This window comes from Rhinatrema bivittatum, chromosome 4 (genome assembly GCF_901001135.1).
Source record: "Rhinatrema bivittatum chromosome 4, aRhiBiv1.1, whole genome shotgun sequence".
NCBI lineage: Eukaryota > Metazoa > Chordata > Amphibia > Gymnophiona > Rhinatrematidae > Rhinatrema > Rhinatrema bivittatum.
Genome location: NC_042618.1, coordinates 240,368,703 through 240,390,095, shown reverse-complemented (window position 1 = coordinate 240,390,095; position 21,393 = coordinate 240,368,703). Strand labels below are relative to the sequence as shown.

Here is a 21,393-nt window from a genome sequence, read left to right as displayed (position 1 = left end):
CCAGGCACTACATGCTAGAACTAAGTACTGGCACCTTTAGCTGCTTGCCCCTTCTGCAGTGATGATTTTGTGCAGTGGCTTGCACCAACGCCTGTGCTGCACAAAAGCACAGGAAACAGGCAGCCGCCTGTCCTGAGCACCAGCCCCCCCCAAAAGCTCTGGCTGCTTCCATTTGTCAGCTGCAGTCTCTCTTTAACTTCTAAATAGCGGCGGGAGCTCCCCCACCACTCCCGCTTGCTCTTTCAGCCTCTCAACGGGCCGATACAGTAAGATCACGGGAGAGCGCTCACCCGATCTCCTGGCACGCACACAGGCCACTCTCCCGTGCACGCGATACAGTGTTTTAATTTATTAAAATTAGGGCCGGCAGTAAAAAAGAGGCGCTAGGGACACTAGCGCGTCCCTAGCGCCTCTTTTTTGACAGAAGCGGCGGCTGTCAACAGGTTTGACAGCCAACGCTCAATTTTTCCGGCGTTGGTTCTCGAGCACGCTGACAGCCACGGGTTCGGAAACCGGACGCTGGCAAAATTGAGCGTCCGGTTTTCAACCCGCGAGTTGCAGGCCTATTTCAAATTTTTTTTTCTATTTTTTTTTACTTTTTTTAACTTTCGGGACCTCTGACTTAATATTGCCATGATATTAATTCGGAGGGTGCACAGAAAAGCAGTTTTTACAGCTTTTCTGTGCACTTTCCCGGTACCCGGAGAAATTAGCGCCTACCTTTGGGTAGGAGCTAATTTCTGAAAGTAAAATGTGCGGCTTGGCTGCACATTTTACTTTCTGTATCACGCGAGAATACCTAATAGGGCCATCAACATGCATTTGCATGTTGCGGGCGCTATTAGGTTCAGGGGGGGTTGGACGCGCGTTTTGGATGCGGTATTACCCCTTACTGAATAAGGACGCACTATTACTCCTTACTGAATACGGGGTAAAGCTAGCACGTCCAAAACGCGCGTCCAATCGCGGGTTAACAGCAGGAGCGCACTGTACTGTATCGGCCTGAAAGTACTCCTGCAACAGCGGGAGGCAGACCAAAACAGCCTGGTCACTGCTGCCTGGAGCCTACCCCCAAACATGTTAAAAGAAAAACTCTGTGGCTGAACAGGAAGCCGGCGTGGGCTGATCAGCGTAGCTCCTTCTCCCCCACCCCAGCCTGCACATTCTGCTGGCAGTCTGGCTCCACCCAAAGAAAGGCTCCGTGCCCTACATGGAGGAAGAGGAAGACAAGGATGGCTGATGGCTGCACTCCTTTTTTTTCCCTTCAGCTAGCTTGCAGCACTCCTTGGCCTAGAAGATCTGCGAGAAAGACCAAGGCACTGTCCCTCCTCCCTCTGCAGTTTACAGGGGGGAGGGGGTAAGGAAGTTAGAACCACTAAATAATATTTAATATGAAACTATGTTACAGTATTTGATGGCACCTGTTTAGTTAATATAACTCAACACATTTAAGTTTGAAATTATGTGCCTTATTGCGAACCGTTGTGACGGCAACTGGCTTAACGACGGTACAGAAAAGATTTTAAATAAATAAAATAAATAAATAGTGGGGTTCTAGGGCCAATTGTGGCCTGCCCCCCCCCCCCCTGGGATTTTGAAGCTGCCTGTGACATCTGCCTGTAGGAAAATGAGAAGAGCTGGGGTTAGGCCCTCAGTACACAACTGGCCAAACCAATTAACACGCACTGGTCTCAGAAAAAAACTTCGTAGCATTTGCTAGAGCTGCACAAACCTTCATTTGAGCACAAGCACAGATGAAAATCTCTAGAAATACCAGCACCCTCCCCTCTCTCAAAACATCAGAGCTAGAGGTACTACACTCAGAATTCAGGGGAGGCAGGGACTGGAGTCGAGTGATCAGTAAAATCCCCAGTGATCACTTCACAGCCACTCCAAGCCAAGCAAAGGAAGCCCGGGGAGTTCACGACTCTCCCATGGCTGGTATGAGTATTAGGCACCCTAGGCGAACCTTTTAATCTTGTTTTCCCATCTTTCTCAGCCTTTCCCACACATAATTAAAAATTATGCATTTTTAATAATAGATTTTACATGAAAAAAGACATTCAAAGTATAGTCCAAAGTAAAAGTATCACCGACAAGAACGTGTATCTTATACTTACATGCCCTGCTGTGGTGCCAACCAGAAAACCCTGCAAAAAAGCCACTTGGAAAGCATCTGGTATTAGGCCTATTGTCAACCAAAAAAAAGCCCAAAAACTGGAAGCCAGTAACCTAACACTCTCCTTGCTGGTATATCCTAATTGACATAGCTGGTCATTAACAAGTCCCACAAGTAAACTTCATATGAAATGACAAGACAAGATGGCTGCCTTTGATTAACGCTGCAGATTATTCTTCCCCTAAAGTATGAATTCCAAAACCCAGCCAGTGTTGGCAGATCTTAGTAATGCTTGAGATAAGGTAAGTGTTTTTATTTGCATAAGAAAATTCTAAAAAGTTGGACTTCACATGTGGAACTTTATAATGTCTGTACTGATGACTGATACATTTAAGCTTGTGTTTGCAAACCAAATAACCTAAAAAATGTTCCTTGCTGTTATATCCTAATTGACATAGCCAAAATAGGGTATTAGGCCTATTGTAACATTCATTCCATGTGAACTGATCCCTCAAAAGCCATGAATAAACTAAATTACAATATACAGGGTGGCCCATGGAAAAGTAACCTGCCTCCAATAACTGATATTGGAGGCGGGCTAATTTTCCATGGGCCACCCTATGGTAAACCTGCCTTACCAAAACAGCACTAACTGTCAGCACTCACTGTATGGAAAGGCAACTCTGCAAATATTATACCAGGCTGAAAAAACATCAATATACCTCCTATTAGAAAACTAAAAAAATCCAAACTGCTATCGATCCCTACACAAAAATTATATGCAAGCAGAATATCTCACCTCAATCACATATGCAGAACACAGACATACACTCATCAATAACAGAAAAAAAGACAATAAAGTATAAATATGCAAACAAAAACTGCACTGGAAACTGAAACAAGCCAGACAGTATGCAGTGCAACAATGGAAAAACAGAAACATCACCATCACATCAAATAAAATCAAGAAATATAAAACATCAATAACAGTAAAATCATACTAATAAGAAGAATAAATATTTCAAAACAGCTGACAAATAGAATAACATCCAATAGTTAAAATCTCAGATACAATTTTTAAAAATTTTCAAAAAATCAATAAAATATTTTAAAACAGCAGACATGTCAAATAACACCCAATAATTAAAATAAATATATACCTCCTCTCCATACTGGGAACATTTGATTTCCTGATGCCCTGAAGATATTGTGGATTAGTGAGGACTGGGAAGTATGGTAGTGTTGATTGTTATGTGCACAAACTCCCCCCTCCCCCCACACACACTCACTCAGTTTCCTCACACACACACACACACACACTCACTCACTCTTCCTCCACAAATGCGGGCATACACTCACTTTCCATGTCACACACCCACTCACTTCCCTCCCCATTACACACCCACTCTCTCCTCTCCCCCTCCACACACACATACTCTCCCCCTTGCCCCCTCACACACACTCACTCCCCCTCCACACACTTACTCTCCCCCCTTCCCACACATATACTTACTATTCCCCTCTTCACACACACACAATCACACATGCTCACTCTCCCTCTCTGGAAGCAGAAGTAGTAGCAGACTCCTCTTTCAGCCAGCATGGCCCATTGGACTCCTGTTTTTATGGGCTGTGCAGGCTGAGGCTACTACTGCTTTTCTGTTTTTGGGCCAAATACTGTTCGGGCTCTTGCTTCATTTTGTTTCTTGGGTCTCACACGCAACACAGATGATCTCCTGCTCCTCTGCTTTTTTTTGTTTCGGCCCCATGGGCATCTCACCACCTGACATCCTGCATCTTTTCCATTCTTCAGACCCGACAGTAAGACCTCCTGTTCCTCATTTTTCTTCAGATCTGTGGCTCAATGCTTCTCCTCAACTGCTGCAGCCAGCTCCTACTATGGCAGTGGCATCTTCTTCATCGTGCTGGCATGGGCCCACACCACTTCTTTTTCTAGGCCAACGCCAACAGGATGAGCAAGTTGCCCCTTAGGCTTTGCCTGCCAGCACCCATGGGAAGTAGATGCCCTTCTCTGAGCACATGAGGTAGGAGGTTTTGAGCAAGGAATTTGGTTTGGCATCTCCTGCTCTGTCTGACGGTATAGAGGGCTTTTCAGGATGGAGTTTGGGTGAGAGGGGTCTGCCTCAGCTTCTTCAGGTTGCCCCACCTCCAAAGGTAGTTGCCTTTAGCTAAGAGCATGCTGCTCCTGTGGCACAAAGAATAAATTTCAGCTATTTGAACCGCGCAGGGCTCCTTATTTATAAAGCATCCTTCAGTGCAAACAGCTCTGCAGGAAGGATAGAAGAGAAACTGATGCTGGGCAGGAGGAGGTACAGCAGCCTGAAAGAGATAGAGATGCCACGTAGAGCCCCCCCTCCAGCTGCACTTGAAGGACTAAAATCCGGACAATTTGCAGACATTTTAGCCTCCTTCCTGGCTTCCAGTTACTCCCCTAATTTCTATACAGTCCGGAGCAAATCCAGACAGTTGGCAACCCTAGAGGCAGTGGAGGAGACCCAACCCAATGGTGATCTGGTTTTGGAAGTGTAAAAGCTCATTTTATTATTTATTATTTTATTTAAAATCTTTTCTATACCGTCGTTAAGTAGTATACCATCTCAACGGTTTACATTGAGGCACATATATACATTTATGAAAGATGTATAAGTTAATACTATCTATAGGAGGTGCCATTTGAAGACCGGTAACATAGTTTCGTAATTTTTAGGTTTTGGCCACATTTTAGGGATGGGGCGGGAGGTAGAGACATGTGGTGGTGGAAGGGTGGACATCGGGCTGGGAGGCCTGCAAGTTGTGGTTTGTTTTTTTTAGGATGTGCTACTTACCTGGATATCTTCAGAGATATCCAGATAAGGAGCTGGTTATCCAGCCAAACAAGGACAGATAACTTTAGGCCTGCTCTGAAGGAAGCCTAAAGTTATCTGGCTAACCTAGCCAGCTGGCTATACCTGATATTCGGCAAAGTTAGCTAGATAACTGAACCCCTCCCCGGAATGCCCCCAAAATGCCCCTTTTTTTTATCTGGCTCATTTATAGCCTGATAATTACTTATCCAGCTATAATTTAGTCAGATAAGTGGCTAAATATGCCATATTTGCTATTTATATACAAAAATTTCACTTGAATGAACAATGCAAATCGCTTGTTAAATAATATTGAATGCTCTGCTTAAAGTGACCTCATATCAATATGCACTTTGACTGCACCATTTAATTGGATGTCTTATGTCTTAAACTGAAAACATGCCAAGTTATTTATAATCATCGGTCCAGGATAACCCCTGTAACTGAGGGTCCCAAGTATATTTTTTGAGAGAATATTTTTATATGCAAATAAAAATATAGCAAAGCAGAGATAAAGATTGAGTACTTAGCTTATAAACTCCAGAAGGATAAGTGTAGCTGTTGATTGCTTGTAAAGAACTTCAAGTCCAGAGGAATCAGTTGGTATAAAATTGTCTCCTATATCATCCTATTCGCCCTAGCTCCACACTTCATAAATTTAAGCATTAGCTCTATGTAATATGCTTTTTATTGCACACTACAACTTTAGGTCTTTCATTCTATCATGAATGTACGCTGTTTATGGTTATTCAATTATCCTGTCCCTTGCGATTATACAATGCTATCTATAGCTTTATATCTAATTCCTAAGATCGAAGTCTTGCTAACCCAAGTAAGCTTTCTGCTGTCTCCAATATTACATATTAATTGACCCCTGATGCAGATATACTGCATCAAAATGCTGCAGCATTGGGTGATCATGATATTTATACCAACTGATTCCTGTGGATTTGAAGTTAAGAACATAAGAAAATGCCGTACTGGGTCAGACCAAGGGTCCATCAAGCCCAGCATCCTGTTTCCAACAGAGGCCAAACCAGGCCACAAGAACCTGGCAATTACCCAAACACTAAGTCTATTCCATGTTACCGTTGCTAATGGCAGCGGCTATTCTCTAAGTGAACTTAATAGCAAGTAATGGACTTCTCCTCCAAGAACTTATCCAATCCTTTTTTAAACACAGCTATACTAACTGCATGAACCACATTCTCTGGCAACAAATTCCAGAGTTTAATTGTGCGTTGAGTAAAAAAGAACTTTCTCAGATTAGTTTTAAATGTGCCCCATGCTAACTTCATGGAGTGCCCCCTAGTCTTTCTACTATCCGAAAGAGTAAATAACCGATTCACATCTACCCATTCTAGACCTCTCATGATTTTAAACATCTCTATCATATCCCCCCTAAGTCATCTCTTCTCCAAGCTGAAAAGTCCTAACCTCTTTAGTCTTTCCTCATAGGGGAGCTGTTCCATTCCCCTTATCATTTTGGTAGCCCTTCTCTGTACCTTCTCCATCGCAATTATATCTTTTTTGAGATGCGGCGACCAGAATTGTACACAGTATTCAAGGTGCGGTCTCACCATGGAGCGATACAGAGGCATTATGACATTTTCCGTTTTATTCACCATTCCCTTTCTAATAATTCCCAACATTCTGTTTGCTTTTTTGACTGCCGCAGCACACTGAACTGACTATTTCAATGTGTTATCCACTATGACACCTAGATTTCTTTCTTGGGTTGTAGCACCTAATATGGAACCCAACATTGTGTAATTATAGCATGGGTTATTTTTCCCTATATGCATCACCTTGCACTTATCCACATTAAATTTCATCTGCCATTTGGATGCCCAATTTTCCAGTCTCACAAGGTCTTCCTGCAATTTATCACAATCTGCTTGTGATTTAACTACTCTGAACAAGTTTGTGTCATCTGCAAATTTGATTATCTCACTCATCATATTTCTTTCCAGATCATTTATAAATATATTGAAAAGTAAGGGTCCCAATACAGATCCCTGAGGCACTCCACTATCCACTCCCTTCCACTGAGAAAATTGACCATTTAATCCTACTCTCTGTTTCCTGTCTTTTAGCCAGTTTGCAATCCACGAAAGGACATCGCCACCTATCCCATGACTTTTTACTTTTCCTATAAGCCTCTCATGAGTAACTTTGTCAAACGCCTTCTGAAAATCCAAGTATACTATATCTACCGGTTCACCTTTATCCACATGTTTATTAACTCCTTCAAAAAAGTGAAGCAGATTTGTGAGGCAAGACTTGCCCTGGGTAAAGCCATGCTGACTTTGTTCCATTAAACCATGTCTTTCCATATGTTCTGTGATTTTGATGTTTAGAACACTTTCCACTATTTTTCCTGGCACTGAAGTCAGGCTAACCGGTCTTTAGTTTCCCAGATCATCCCTGGAGCCCTTTTTAAATATTGGGGTTGCATTTGCTATCCTCCAGTCTTCAGGTACAATGGATGATTTTAATGATAGGTTACAAATTTTTACTAATAGGTCTGAAATTTCATTTTTTAGTTCCTTCAGAACTCTGGGGTGTATACCATCCTGTCCAGGTGATTTACTACTCTTCACTTTGTCAATCAGGCCTACCTCATCTTCTAGGTTCACTGTGATTTGATTCAGTCCATCTGAATCATTACCCATGAAAACCTTCTCCATTACGGGTACCTCCGCAACATCCTCTTCAGTAAACACCGAAGCAAAGAAATCATTTAATCTTTCCACGATGGCCTTATCTTCTCTAAGTGCCCCTTTAACCCCTCGATCATCTAACGGTCCAACTGACTCCCTCACAGGCTTTCTGCTTCGGATATATTTTAAAAAGTTTTTACTGTGAGTTTTTGCCTCTACAGCCAACTTCTTTTCAAATTCTCTCTTAGCCTGTCTTATCAATGTCTTATATTTAACTTGCCAACATTTATGCTTTATCCTATTTTCTTCTGTTGGATCCTTCTTCCAATTTTTGAATGAAGATCTTTTGGCTAAAATAGCTTCTTTCACCTCCCCTTTTAACCATGCCGGTAATCGTTTTGCCTTCTTTCCACCTTTCTTAATGTGTGGAATACATCTGGACTGTGCTTCTAGAATGGTATTTTTTAACAATGACCATGCCTCTTGGACATTTTTTACTTTTGTAGCTGCTCCTTTCAGTTTTTTTCTAACAATTTTTCTCATTTTATCAAAGTTTCCCTTTTGAAAGTTTAGCACGAGAGCCTTGGATTTGCACACTGTTTCTTTTCCAGTCATTAAATCAAATTTGATCATATTATGATCACTATTGCCAAGCGACCCCACCACCGTTACCTCTCTCACCAAGTCCTGTGCTCCACTGAGAATTAGATCTAAAATTGCTCCCTCTCTCGTCGGTTCCTGAACCAATTGCTCCATAAAGCTATCATTTATTCCATCCAGGAATGTTATCTCTCTAGCATGTCCCGATGATACATTTACCCAGTCAATATTGGGGTAATTGAAGTCTCCCATTATTACCGCACTACCAATTTGTTTAGCTTCCCTAATTTCTCTTAGCATTTCACTGTCCGTCTCACCATCTTGACCAGGTGGACGGTAGTATACCCCTATCATTATAGTCTTCCCCGACACACAAGGGATTTCTACCCATAAAGATTCAATTTTGTATTTAGTCTCATGCAGGATGTTTATCCTGTTGGACTCTATGCCATCCCGGACATAAAGCGCCATACCTCCTCCCGAGTGCTCCTCTCTGTCATTGCGATATAATTTGTACCCCGGTATAGCACTGTCCCATTGGTTATCCATTGTCCCATTGATCTTTACAAGCAATCAACAGCTACACTTATCCTTCTGGAGTTTATAAGCTAAGTAAGCAGTCTTTATCTCTGCTATGCTACATTTTTATTTGCATATAAAAAAAATATTTGCATATAAAAAAAATATACTTGGGACCCTCAGTTCTTGTGGCCTGGTTTGGCCTCTGTTGGAAACAGGATGCTGGGCTTGATGGACCCTTGGTCTGACCCAGCATGGCAATTTCTTATGTTCTTATGTTATCCTGGACCAATGATAATAAATAACTTGGCACATTTTCAGTTTAAAACAAGACATCCAACTAAATGGTGCAAAGTGCCTGTTTGTATGAGGTCACCTTAAGCAAAGCATTCAATATTATTTAATAAGGGTCGTGCATGGTTCATTCAAGTGAAATCTTTGTACATACTATTGATATTTTTTACTTCATGGATTTTTTTTTTTATAGTACATTTGCCATTTAGATGGCTAACTTTTGAATTAGCCATCTAAATGACTTTTGAATATAGACCTCAGATTGACCAAAACCTAGTCCTGTGCTACTGGCTGTGCAAACACTGCACTTGCATGATACAGTACACACAGCACGGAGTGGCAGCAGGAAAGAGAGAGAGGCCAGACATGAGACCACCCCCAGAGCCCAAATAGCCGGCTGCCACAGAGTGAAGAGCTCCCTCTCCGCCCTGCCAGGGCCCCTGGTGGAGTCCAACCCTCCAGCAAGTGAAGACTGAAGAGACCCCCAAGGCTTTCGGAAGCCAAAGAGAAGAAAGTGGCTGCTATTGGAGACCAGATCATCCCTATGATGGATAGCGGGTGGGAGGGCAAACTGGGGCAATTGCCCCTTTTGTGGATCCTACACAAGATATCTTCCTTTCCCTTCAGGAAGGATTCAAATAGCCTCAAGCAGCATCAGCTGCACATTGGCAGGAGGTGTCATCGGCATGTGTCTGCCAACACAGAGGAAGGGGTGGTGCCATTAGCAAATGTTTTCCCATTTGGTACAGAGGAAGGGGAGGTGTGATCAGCCATAGAGAGGAAGAAATGACTGTCACCACAAACAAGGTGCCTGGGAGAGAGGAAGACATGCTTGCTGAGGTCTTGGAGCTTGGAAGGAGAGTGCTTTGATGGGATGTTGGGCAGAAAGGAAACAGAAATGGCTTCATGGGGGTTGGAGGCTGTTTGAGAGGTCTTGGTGGGAGGGGAAAGGGTTTGATTAGGTCTTTTGGGGAGGAGAATGCAATCTTAATCTTGAAAAGGGGAACCCCTCCTGCCCTTCCTTCATGGATATGGGGCTCTGCTCTGGCTGTTTTGCCCTGGGCACCACACCTCTCTAAGAAAGACTGGTGGAGCCTATCCTGCTGGCAGTTGAATAGTGGAAGAAACCTCACCAGGGGTTGAAGAAGAGAGGGAGAAGTCTGGCATGAATGAGAGAGCTTGTTTGTGTGCATGAGTGAGAGAGCAAGTATGAGGGAGAAAGCATATGTGAAGGGGAGAGAATGTGTATGAGAGTGAGGGAAATAGAAAGAGCATGTGTAAATGCAAGAGAGAGAGAGGAAGTGAGAGGGAGAAGGAGCATGTGTGTAAGCATATGTGTGAGAGAATAAATGTGAATGTATATGAGAGAGAGGAAAAAGTTTGTGCACATACACTAATTCATGACAATCTCAGGGTAACTGGACTATCAAATGTTCTCAGGTATGGAGCATGGAGGCATTTTTTAATCCTTATTGGTTTTAATTATTGGGTGTTTGATGTGGCCCTCTGAACTGGAGAGGCCACAGTGGCGTTCATATTCAGTCACTGTCTAGATCGCAAAGTTAGCCATCAATTTATAGGCCTATCTTTGGTGGTATATTCAGTAGTGCAGCTGGCTAACTTTAGGAGAGCTTTTTGGCATGACCAGACTTAACCAGATAAGTTGTCTGGCTAATGTAACTCTTCTCCAAAACTCCCCTGGAACACCCCTAAGTTATTTAGCTAAATTTTAGCTAGATAGTATGATATCCAGCAAAAGTTTAGCTGGATAAATGCCCAAATACTCATTTATAATCATATAGAGAACAGTTGTTCTATCACTGTGAATAAAAACCTATTTTTTGTTATATTTGTTGCCTTTATATTTTGTTCATTTCACAATTATTATCAATGCCTACACAACCTGTGGAAATTATTTAATAGAAATTTTTCTATTCCATTTAAAAATGATTTTGGAGTAGGTAGAAGGTTTCATACATGTGTGTAGGCGTCCCTGCACTGTTATGCAACCATAATCATTAACCTCCTACCACCTCTGTGCTGTATTTTTTGTTGTTATGGGGTTTTTTTTTATTTTAAATGTAAAGTCCCAAAGGTTTCATCATCCACGATATTATTAGCTGGATATTAACTTATAGCTTGAGCTAAGAGGTAATCATTTTTGGGGCGAGTACCTTCCAACTTCCTGGATGCTGTGTGCTTTTTGCTTGTAAGTCTCAATCCCAATCCTGACATGCTACGTGTTTCAGACTTTACGTCTTTCTTCAGGGGAGTGTCTCTGTAAAAAGAGCTCCAACAAATAGGATGTTACCTCGCTATGTCTTTGTTATTCAAGCTGCCAAAATCAGATGTTATATCCTCCTCTACCATTCTGTCCAGCATCCAGGAAGTTGGAAGGTACTCGCCCTAAAAATGATTACCTCTTAGCTCTAGCTATAAGTTAATATCCAGCTAATAATATCGTGGATGATGAAACCTTTGGGACTTTACATTTAAAATTTTTTTAAAAAACATAACAAAAAATACAGCACGGAGGTGGTAGGAGGTTAATGATTATGGTTGCATAACAGTGCAGGGACACCTACACACATGTATGAAACCTTCTACCTACTCCAAAATCAATTTTAAATGGAATAGAAAAATGTCTATTAAATAATTTCCACAGGTTGTGTAGGCATTGATAATAATTGTGAAATGTATAAAATATAAAGGCAACAAATATAACAAAAAAAGTTTTTTATTCACAGTGATAGAACAACTGTTCTATATATGATTATATATTATTGGATCACTGGTTTGAGGTGTTGATTTATACAAATACTCATTTAGCCAGATAACTAGTGAATTATTAGGCTAAATGCCTCTGAATATGGACCTCAATGGTTTTTTTCTGTACAAGCGTGGGAAGCCACCTTTGGTAGCTGTCCATTTATTTATTTATAACTTTTATATACCGAGGTTCAATTAACAAGATTAATTATCACTTCGGTTTACATTACAACTAGCGACATTAACAGAGACTGGGTCTTGTTTTACAATGAACAGGGTAGAAATAACTTGGATAACCTGGGTAACAAAACAATGAACAGGGAAATAATCTGGAATAACAAATTCTGGGATACATAATGTTGGGTGAAGCAAAACAGAGAATTGGGTCTGTATAACATGGGTGAAGAACAGGGAAAATTGAGTAGGGGAGGACTATGAGTAGGGGAGGACTATGAAGTCCTAAAGTTAGTTAGTGTACTCATGATGCGGATAAGAAGATGGCTGAGGTGAATAATTATGGAAAGGCTTGTTCGAACAACAAAGTCTTAAGTCTCTTCTTAAAGGAGATTGGACATTGTTCCAGCCTCAGTTCAGGAGGGAACAGGTTCCATTGCTTGGGGCCCGAGGCGGATATAGCTCTCTTACTGAAGGAGGTCTTGGTGGTGGGTGTTTGAAGGATTCCTCTCTGGGCAAGTCTGATTGGATGGACCGAGGTGTGGAGTTGCAGAGGAATTGTAAGATCCAGAGGAGTAATGTTGTGTATGGCTTTGTGAATGACTGTTAATAGTTTATGAAGGATTCTAAACTTAATTGGGAGCCAATGAAGATTCTTTAAAATAGGAGTTATATGGTCCCTCTTGTTGGATTTTGTGAGGATCCTGGCCGTAGCGTTCTGTAGTAGCTGGAGAGGTTTGAGTGAGATATCAGGCAGGCCGAGAAGAAGTGAATTGCAATAGTCAATTTTGGAAAATATAATGGCTTGCAAAACTGACCTAAAATCGTAGAAATGGAGAAGGGGTCTTAGGTGTTTTAGAACTTGGAGTTTGAAATAACACCTTATTTCATATATTTTTTTTTCATATATATATTATTTTTTCAAATATATGTTATATATATTTTTTCAAATATATATTATTTCATAAATAATTCCATGTGGACCACAGGATTAATGCCTTTAAATAGAGCAATAGGGATATCAGAACTACAAGCCCCTGCAGGCAATATGGTAAACCCAGGACTGGATCAACACTATAGGGTGAATCCTGGAGCCAGCTGCCAGCTCCACCTGCCCTTCAAGCCTCGCCAGAACTCCCTGAGTTGCTTCCTTCTCCTCCCTGGCAATGGAAGGAGTACTTATCTCCTGCTGTCTTGCCCATCAGTGTGTGAATGATGTCAGCTTCCCCCTAATTCACACTTTGACCTGCATGTGGATAAAACATGAGGTGACATGGAGCTGGTGTGATTTTTGACAGTATTGGGCAAGACAGCAGAAGGCAAGTACCTCTCCATCTGGCTGTGGAGGGGCACGGCAGATCATGGAGAAACTAAAGTCATCCAGTTGGCTTCCAGGAGCGCTGGGCAGCTTGTTGTGTTGGAGTGGCAGCAGGAGTGTTGGGGTCTGAGTGAGCATCATGTGTTGTGAAGGCAGGGTAGGAATCAATATTGAGCTGGCTTTTTGTGTGTTGAGAGGTTTCCAGAGCAGTTAACACTGTTATCCTGTGATGCAGGGTTGGAAGGTTAACCATTTCCCCCAGCACTGCTGTGCCCCTGCATCAACTAAATGGCTTTAAGTTAATCAATGTTAGTACATACATGCATATGAAGTTAGGAACTCATTATTCCTTTTATTTAAATAATTAGCATACAATCATTAAAAAACTGAGGCAAGTGGTAAGCAGCAAATTTTCTGATGCACCACCTTAACCAGTTGCTCTAAGCCCCTAGTCTTGAGAACTGCATATTGAACTCTACCATAAAAAAGAGAGTTTCTGTGATACTGAAACCTTTGGTTATTATTCTTCCTTCCCACTTAATAAAGTGCCTTTTTTCTATCATTCAAGAAGAGGAAGTTCAGCTCCAGCCTGGGAATGAAGCCCAATATAGCACTCCCAGGCATCTGTACCAGTCTGCACAGCATAGAAAGAAAACTGTAAGCTGTCCAACTACACTCATACTGTCACCCCCTTTGTGTGAAGGTTGCAGGGGTATTTACACTGTCGAAACCCTCTAGTTCTGGAATGCTATAAATGTCTTCTTTTTGTCTTAAGTTTTACTCTAACCCCAGTGAATAACAGTGCCCTAGATAAATGTTTTGGAAGAAAAACTTATTTATTTATTTATTTATTTTAAACTTTTCTATACCGACGTTCCGGTATAAAATACATATCACATCGGTTTACAATGCAACTGCAAAATTCGCTTGGGGGCGATACAATGAACAGGGGATAAATTAACAGTGGCGAGGGGGTAATAAATCTTTACAAGTAACATCTGAATTGATAACTGTGAAACAAAGAGAACAATGAAACTGCAAAATTTGCTCGGGGGCAATACAAGGAGCAGGGGATACAATTAACTGTAGCGAGGGGATTATCAAATCTTTATAAGTAATATCAGAATTGAGAACTGAGAAAAATCCTAGGTTAAAGCATTGAGCGACAAACATTTGAATGCAATATGACCAAATGACAGGGCCCAGCCTTAAAAGCCAAAAGTGAACAAAGGGCCAACCTTAATTACCCAAATTACAATACAATTACAGAATTGAATGACATTGCTTAAGTAGGATAGGGAGCAAACAGATGTACAGCTTGACATAAAGGAGCTTGAATACATAGATTTTTAAAGGAGAGGGTCCTGGACTGGGAGATGTTGAACCTACTAAAATGCGGTTTACAGTGAGCGAATATATGAGTAGAAAAGGTAGTGGAGAATAAGCAACAGTAAGAGGAAATGTAAGATTGAAAGAGAGGGTATGTCAAGTGTCAGGAAAGGCTTGGCTGAATAGCCACGTTTTGAGTTTTTTTTTTTAAATGCAGACGGGCAAGGTTCTTGCTGGAGGTCGGGTGGAAGCGCATTCCATTGATGGGGTCCTGCTGTCGATAAGGCGCGCTTCCTTAAGGATGTTTTCGCTTGGGGGGCATACAATGTGTCTTTTTAGGCTCTTCTGATTGGTCTAGATGAAGTATGTGGTTTTAGTTGGATAGCTGAATTGAGAGAGGTAAGGTTGTGCTTAGCTTTGTGTATAATCATGAGGACTTTAAAGAGAATCCTGGATTTAATGGGCAGCCAGTGGAGGTTCTGAAGGGTGGGGGTGATGTGATCCCTTTTTTTGGTGTTGGTGAGAATCCTGGCTGCTGAATTCTGAACCATCTGAAGAGGTTTGATGGTGTTAGCAGGGAGACCGAGAAGAAGGGAGTTGCAAAAGTCAAGTTTCGACAGGATGATGGATTGCAGCACCATTCTGAAGTCATGGAAGTGAAGGAGTGGTTTTAGTTTTCTAAGGACTTGCAGTTTGTAAAAGCATTCCTTTGTGGTGGTGTTAAAAAATTTCTTTAGGTTAAGCTGGTTGTCCAGGATAACGCCTAGGTCTCTAACAGATGGAGAGTGATTTATATTTGAGTTGGATAATTGGGAAGAGAAAGGTGAGATTGGATGAGTGCTGAGGTCTTCTTGAGAGATGATAAGAATCTCCGTCTTGTTGGTGTTGAGGACCAGGTTGAGGCTGGAAAGAAGGTGGTTGATTGATTGAAGGCAGTTGTTCCAGTGGTTAAGGTTTTTTTGTAGAGATTCTGTGATCGGGATGAGTATTTGAACATTGTCCGCGTAAAGATAATGAGTTCGTTTTAGCTTTGTAAGTAGGTGGCAGAGTGGGAGAAGGTAGATGTTGAAAAGGGTAGGTGATAGAGAAGATCCTTGGGGGACTCCCAGGTTGGAGCGGACAGGGCGAGATTCTTGTTGTTTATCCTAACCTTAAAGAATCTGTTAAACAGGAAGGATTTGAACCAGCTGAGAGCAGATCCCTTGATGCCTATGTCTGCTAGTTGTTCTAAGATGATAGCATGGGTCACCATATCAAAAGCGGCAGATAGATCGAGAAGAGCAAGCAGATAGGGTTGTCCTTTTTCCATGTTTATTAAGACGGTGTCCGTGAGGGATATAAGGAGTGTTTCTGTGTTTAATGATTTGCGAAATCCATATTGAGAAGGGGAAAGTATGTTATGTTTATCCAGGTATTCCGAAAGCTGTTTGTTAACTATTTTTTCCATAATTTTTGCAATCAGAGGTAGGTTAGCTTTCGGGTGGAAGTTGGCTGGGTCCGCTGGTGACAAGTTAGGTTTTTTTTAAAAGAGGTTTTAGAATGGCGAGCTTTAGCTGGTCTGGCACTAGGCCTTGAGTTAAGGAGCGATTTATGATTTCCGCAATTGGCTTTGAAATGGTGTTTGGGATGTTGATAAGAAGGTTAGGCGGTATTGGGTCCGAAGGATGCAAAGCAGGTTTCAGTTTTTTGAGGATATTTTCTATCTCCAGAGAAAGCTTCAAGAATTGAGTTTTGTTGAGGCGAGGAAGGGCGAGTAAGAGGAGGCGCTACATTGGAAGTGGAGAGTGGGACGATTAGGTTGGTGATTTTTTTCTTAAAGTATTTTGCAAGTTCTGTGGCTTTGTTGAGTGCTAGGTCATCCGGAATGATGGGAGGAGATGGTTTGGTGAGCGCTGAGACATATGCAAACAGGGCTTTCGAATCAAAGATGAAGTGGTGGATTTTCTTTGCGAAGAAATCTTTCTTCACTCGGAGGATGGCAATCCTGTAGGCGTTAAGTAGGGATTTGTAAGCAGCTAATGTCGAGGTGGAAGGGTTTTTTCGCCATCTGTGTTCTTTACTTCTAAGGTCTTGTTTGAGGGCCTTTAGTTCTGGGGTGAATCATGGTTTTCTGTTATCTGACGAGGGATGTAGGACTTTGGTGGTGGTTGGGCAGGTTTGATCTGCAACTTTTGTGGTGATATTGATCCAGGAAGTGGTGGCTGCACTTGCGTCTGAGAGGTCGAGGTGTGTTAATTCTTTGAGAGAATACTGATGAGGTGGTCTAAGGAACAGGGTTTTCTAAATTGGATTGTGGTTTTAGGGAAGGATTGGGGTGGGTGATCTTTAATCTCAAGAGCCTTGGAGATGATCCGGTGGTCCGACCAAGGGACCGGTGAGCTAGCGGGCTTGGAGAAGGAGAGAGATGCCTTCATTGATGAAAATAAGGTCTAAAGTGTGGCCCACTATATGAGTAGGGCTGTTAACGATTTGAGTGAATCCTAGGGAGCTGAGTGAGGAGAGTAATGTTTCGCAGTTAGGAGATTGAGGGGAGGCGTCCACGTGCAAGTTAAAGTCTCCCATTATTATAGCTGGTTTGTCTGCGTTGATATGTTTAGCTATGAGTTCGATGATGGGCGAAGGGTTGGATTCGAGGGTTCCTGGAGGGGCGTAGATTAAGCTGATTTGTAGATGATCTGACTTGAAGAAGGCTACTTCGATAATGTTTGTTGAATTGGTCTGTTGTAGGGTGAGACCTAATCCTTTTTTTGCCGCTAAAAGAAGCCCTCCTCCTCTTTTCTTAAGTCTGGGGTTTGAGAAGAGGTTATATAGTTGTGTGGGAAGTTGATTGATTGATTGATTGATTTATTTATTTATTTATTTATTTATTTATTTATGGTTTTTATATACCGGGAGTTCCTGTATACAATACATATCACTCCGGTTCACAGGTAACAGTAATAACTACCACCGGCTGGCAGTTTACATGGAACAAATCTTGGAACAAATCAAACAATTGGTCTATAATAAAGAAGAAAACAAACTGTGTCAGTGGGTTTCAACCATGTTTCTGTGATGGCACAGATGTCTGGACTGACTTCTAAAAGGTAGTCATTGAGAATATGGGTTTTTTTTGGTGAGTGATTGGGCATTAAAAAGTGAGAGAGTGAAGAGTGAGAGACCAAGCAGCTGTGTGATAGGAGAGATCATTATTGGGATTAGCCTCTGTTGACGGATGATAGGAAAAGAGGGAAAAGAGGGAGGTTTATTGCGAATTCTGGGGTGATATTTGATTAAGGGGATAGTGAAGGTGCCCATCTTTGTAAAAGGTGAGGTAGAGGATGCTAAGAAGGAGTAGAGCTGCTGTGGAGCAGGTGAGAGCAGTCACTGGCTGGTGGGAAGCCGGGGAGGAGAGCGAGTTTGGAGAAGATATCAAGCAGCTTGAGCTCTTTATTTCAATTCGAGGATGCCCTTAGGGACTGCACGAAGGGGTGCACAAACGGGCTGGCCCCTTTGTTGCACTCCTTTGGCGCGCGACACCCGGCACGCGGCGCCTGGAGGCGGGTAGGAGATTTAAATCCTCTGCGGTCGCACTTGTGTGAGGTCACCGGCGCGACTTAGGAGTGATAGGGAGGCGTCAGTCTGCGGTAGGAAGACGGACTGAAGCGACAGATGAAGGCGGAAATGCTCCCACGAGGTCGGCGCGGGGGCCCTCGGCAGTAGGGCGAGAGCAAAAGGGCCTTACCCCAATGGGCTCAAGCGCTGGCTGCACGGGCCTGTCTCCCAGCTCCTACAGGCGACTTAGGTGCGACCTCCGTCGGGTCCAGCGGTTCGCGGCAAAGAGGGCGCCTGTAGGCGGGTAGGAGATTTAAATCCTCTGCGGTCGTGCTTGTGTGAGGTCAACGGCGCGACTTAGGAGTGATAGGGAGGCGTCAGTCTGCGGCAGGAAGACGGACTGAAGCGGCAGATGAAGGCGGGAACAGAAAATGAAAGTTCAGATGCTGCTAAAAGTATAGGATATTTTTATCCTATGTTTGGAAGGGAAGAAGATATGTGAGATCACCAGGGCTGTGTGCGTGTGTGCGAGACCATGTGTTTCTCCCCCCCCCAAATAGTCTTTGTGTTTGGTGTCCTAGCCACACCAGACTTTCAGGACCTGTTATGGGGTCCAGAGAGGATCCTAACAGGGGATGGGTGTATTTTTTTTCAGACCCATATATACCTGTAGCCCCTCTGTTCATGCATGTGTATCCCAGAAACTGAGTTCCATTTCATTCTGCATGGGATTCCTTGCTCAATATTTGTTTATTTCCTTCCATTTATATAAATGCCTTTTCAAAAAATGCACAAGGCAGAGGTTGAAGCAAACAAGGCAAAAGACTATCACTTCACCCAACAAGCAAGTGGGTTAATGGTTAGAGCAGTGGGCTATGAACCAGGAGACCAGGGTTTGACTCCTGCTGTTGCTCCTTATGACTTTGGGCAAGTCACTTTACCCTCCATTGCTTAGATTGTAAGCCCTCTGGGGATAGGGAAATACTTACAGTACCTGAATGTAAACTGATGTGATATGTCAGATTGATTATCAGTATATAATAAAAATGCCATCTAAGTTGTTTGCTAAAGGTGAGTGTAATATTTCAAAAGCAGAACCTGGAAAACAGGGCAAACATGCTGATCCTGTGCTCTGATGAAGACCATCCAAGTCAAAGCAACAGGCAAGGATGTCTGCTCCAGTCTCTTTTCCAGGGGCTGCCTCTGGAAGAAGCAAATTTCTTTTAACATGCAGCTAAAGCAGTAAGCTTTCCTTTTGACATGTTATCTGCACGTATACTTTAGTTTCACTCTTCTTGAGTCTAATGCTATTGTACTTTACATTGTGAAAGTAGAAAAGGGGAAATATAAATATGATTCTGAAATGCAAACTTCCTTCTAGAGTGGTGCCGCTTCTGTCTCCCACCAAATCAGCTTAGGTAAGCGAGGGGCAGTGAGTGGCACAAAAGGATGCTGGCACAGGACTGTGGTGTACATACTGAGGGCAATTTCCAGAGTCTTTTACTTAGATACATAACAATTTACCTGGATAAACTGGCTAGTTAAAAATTATCCTCTCTCAATCCAGCTAAAAGTACATGCAGGGTTCCACAAAAGCCTCTGCTTTTAGCTGCATTTGGTAGAAGCATTCCCAGAAGCTTCTTGTGGGCAGGATTAGAAAATAACACTTGTAGACTGCATTTTCAACCCTACCCATGTTATTTCTCCATTAAAAAAAAAAAAAAAAAAAATCTCCCCTTACCAAACCCAGCTGCTAAGGTCCGTGGATACTCTCTACCCACCACAATTTTTAAAGGAAACATATATGCGCATTTTCCCTTTGAAATTTGGTGTAAAGTCCGCAGGTAAATGTAGCCCTGGACTTTGCACCAAAACAGACAGTTTGAAAATAGCTCCTGTTTAACATACCAAAATCTCTTTTAGCAGATATCCAAGGCCAGGACCACTCCCCTTTCATCCTGCATTCGTCCATATATCCAATCCTGACAGTGGAATATGTGCAAGCCAATACATGAGGACACCACGGAAGCTCACCCTACAAAACAACAGCCCCGTTTATTGGCAGCTGCTGTCGAAGTACCAGGGGCTGCATTGTCCCATGAAGGCAATCATGCACAGCTCAGTGTGGAATACTCCAGTACCTCTCAGAAGTTAATGCCCTGCTGTGGGCATTGCAGCAAATTTCACCTGCCTATTGGATATACTCCACGGCCAGCAACCCCCAAAAAACCCTTACTGCTGCAAGACGTAAGGTTTGGGATTTCAGTATACGCTGGGGGAAAGACTTTGCTATTTCATTGTGAGCAACAACACTGAGCCAATTAAAACCACAGTCCTGCTTGTACTGCTGCCATTTTTAGTTGTTTCATATACGGTATGTTATATGGAGCCCCCTAGCAGGGGCTAGATAATGCCACTGGGTGGGATGAATAGGAATATGAGCAGAAGCATCCACTCTTTTTTTTCTGGATGAATCATGTGGAACGAGTTCATACTGAATTTCTCCCAAAGTATATGCTTGTTTTAGGCTTCTTAAATCCAGAGTCTAACTGATCATTTCTCTGGGTGTTTGTATGCTCCAATTGTATTCATATTTTTCTCAGCAGATGGAAAATGAAAAAAAGTGTCAAGTTAATGAACAATGCTAATTTTCATATTATTCTTAAAAAATATACATGGCGTTTTTTAAAAATTGATTTTCTATTAGATTTTAAATCTTAGGTAAATAGTAATGCATTCCCAAACTTTTATAAAGGATAAAAATGAAGGTATATTACTAAATTCTAGAAGTAAGATTTAACGACAGAAGCTAAACCTTACAGCACAGCATCTAAGATCTAAGACTCAACTATTTTATCTCAATGTTACAACACAGCATCCAACACCTTCCGTTGATCAAACACAAAGGAAAATAGGTTCTTACTTGCTAATTTTCATTCCTGTAGTACCACAGATCAGTCCAGACTCCTGGGTTTTGCCTCACTGCCAGCAGATAGAGACAGAGAAAGTTTCACCAACACTGTACATAACCCAGTGTGCACCTGCAGTCCCTCAGTATTGACCTGTACCCAAACCAACATGACAAAAACAACCATAAATTTCAAAGCAAACTTCTAAGCAAACTCCCTCCCCTCCAACAAGGTGGAAGAAGATGAAGTTACCCAAAAAGACAATGAAAATTCATTTCCCAAATTTAACATAAGTGGTCAG

The 21,393-nt window shown here is 42.2% G+C and overlaps 1 protein-coding gene across 4 annotated transcripts in view; it reads left to right on the top strand.

Annotated features, from left to right (window-relative positions):
- The window catches only part of LOC115089493, a 66,697-nt gene extending 46,182 nt beyond the window's left edge, over positions 1 to 20,515 (top strand). For 3 of the 4 annotated variants that reach the window (XM_029597573.1, XM_029597575.1, XM_029597574.1), the window contains one exon: positions 20,107 to 20,515. In XM_029597573.1, the coding sequence (XP_029453433.1) occupies positions 20,107 to 20,338 (232 nt within the window). In that variant the 3' untranslated portion in view covers positions 20,339 to 20,515. The remainder of the gene's footprint in view (positions 1 to 20,106) is intronic. The other variant, XM_029597576.1, reaches the window with a different exon arrangement.
- Positions 20,516 to 21,393: the final 878 nt, after the last annotated feature.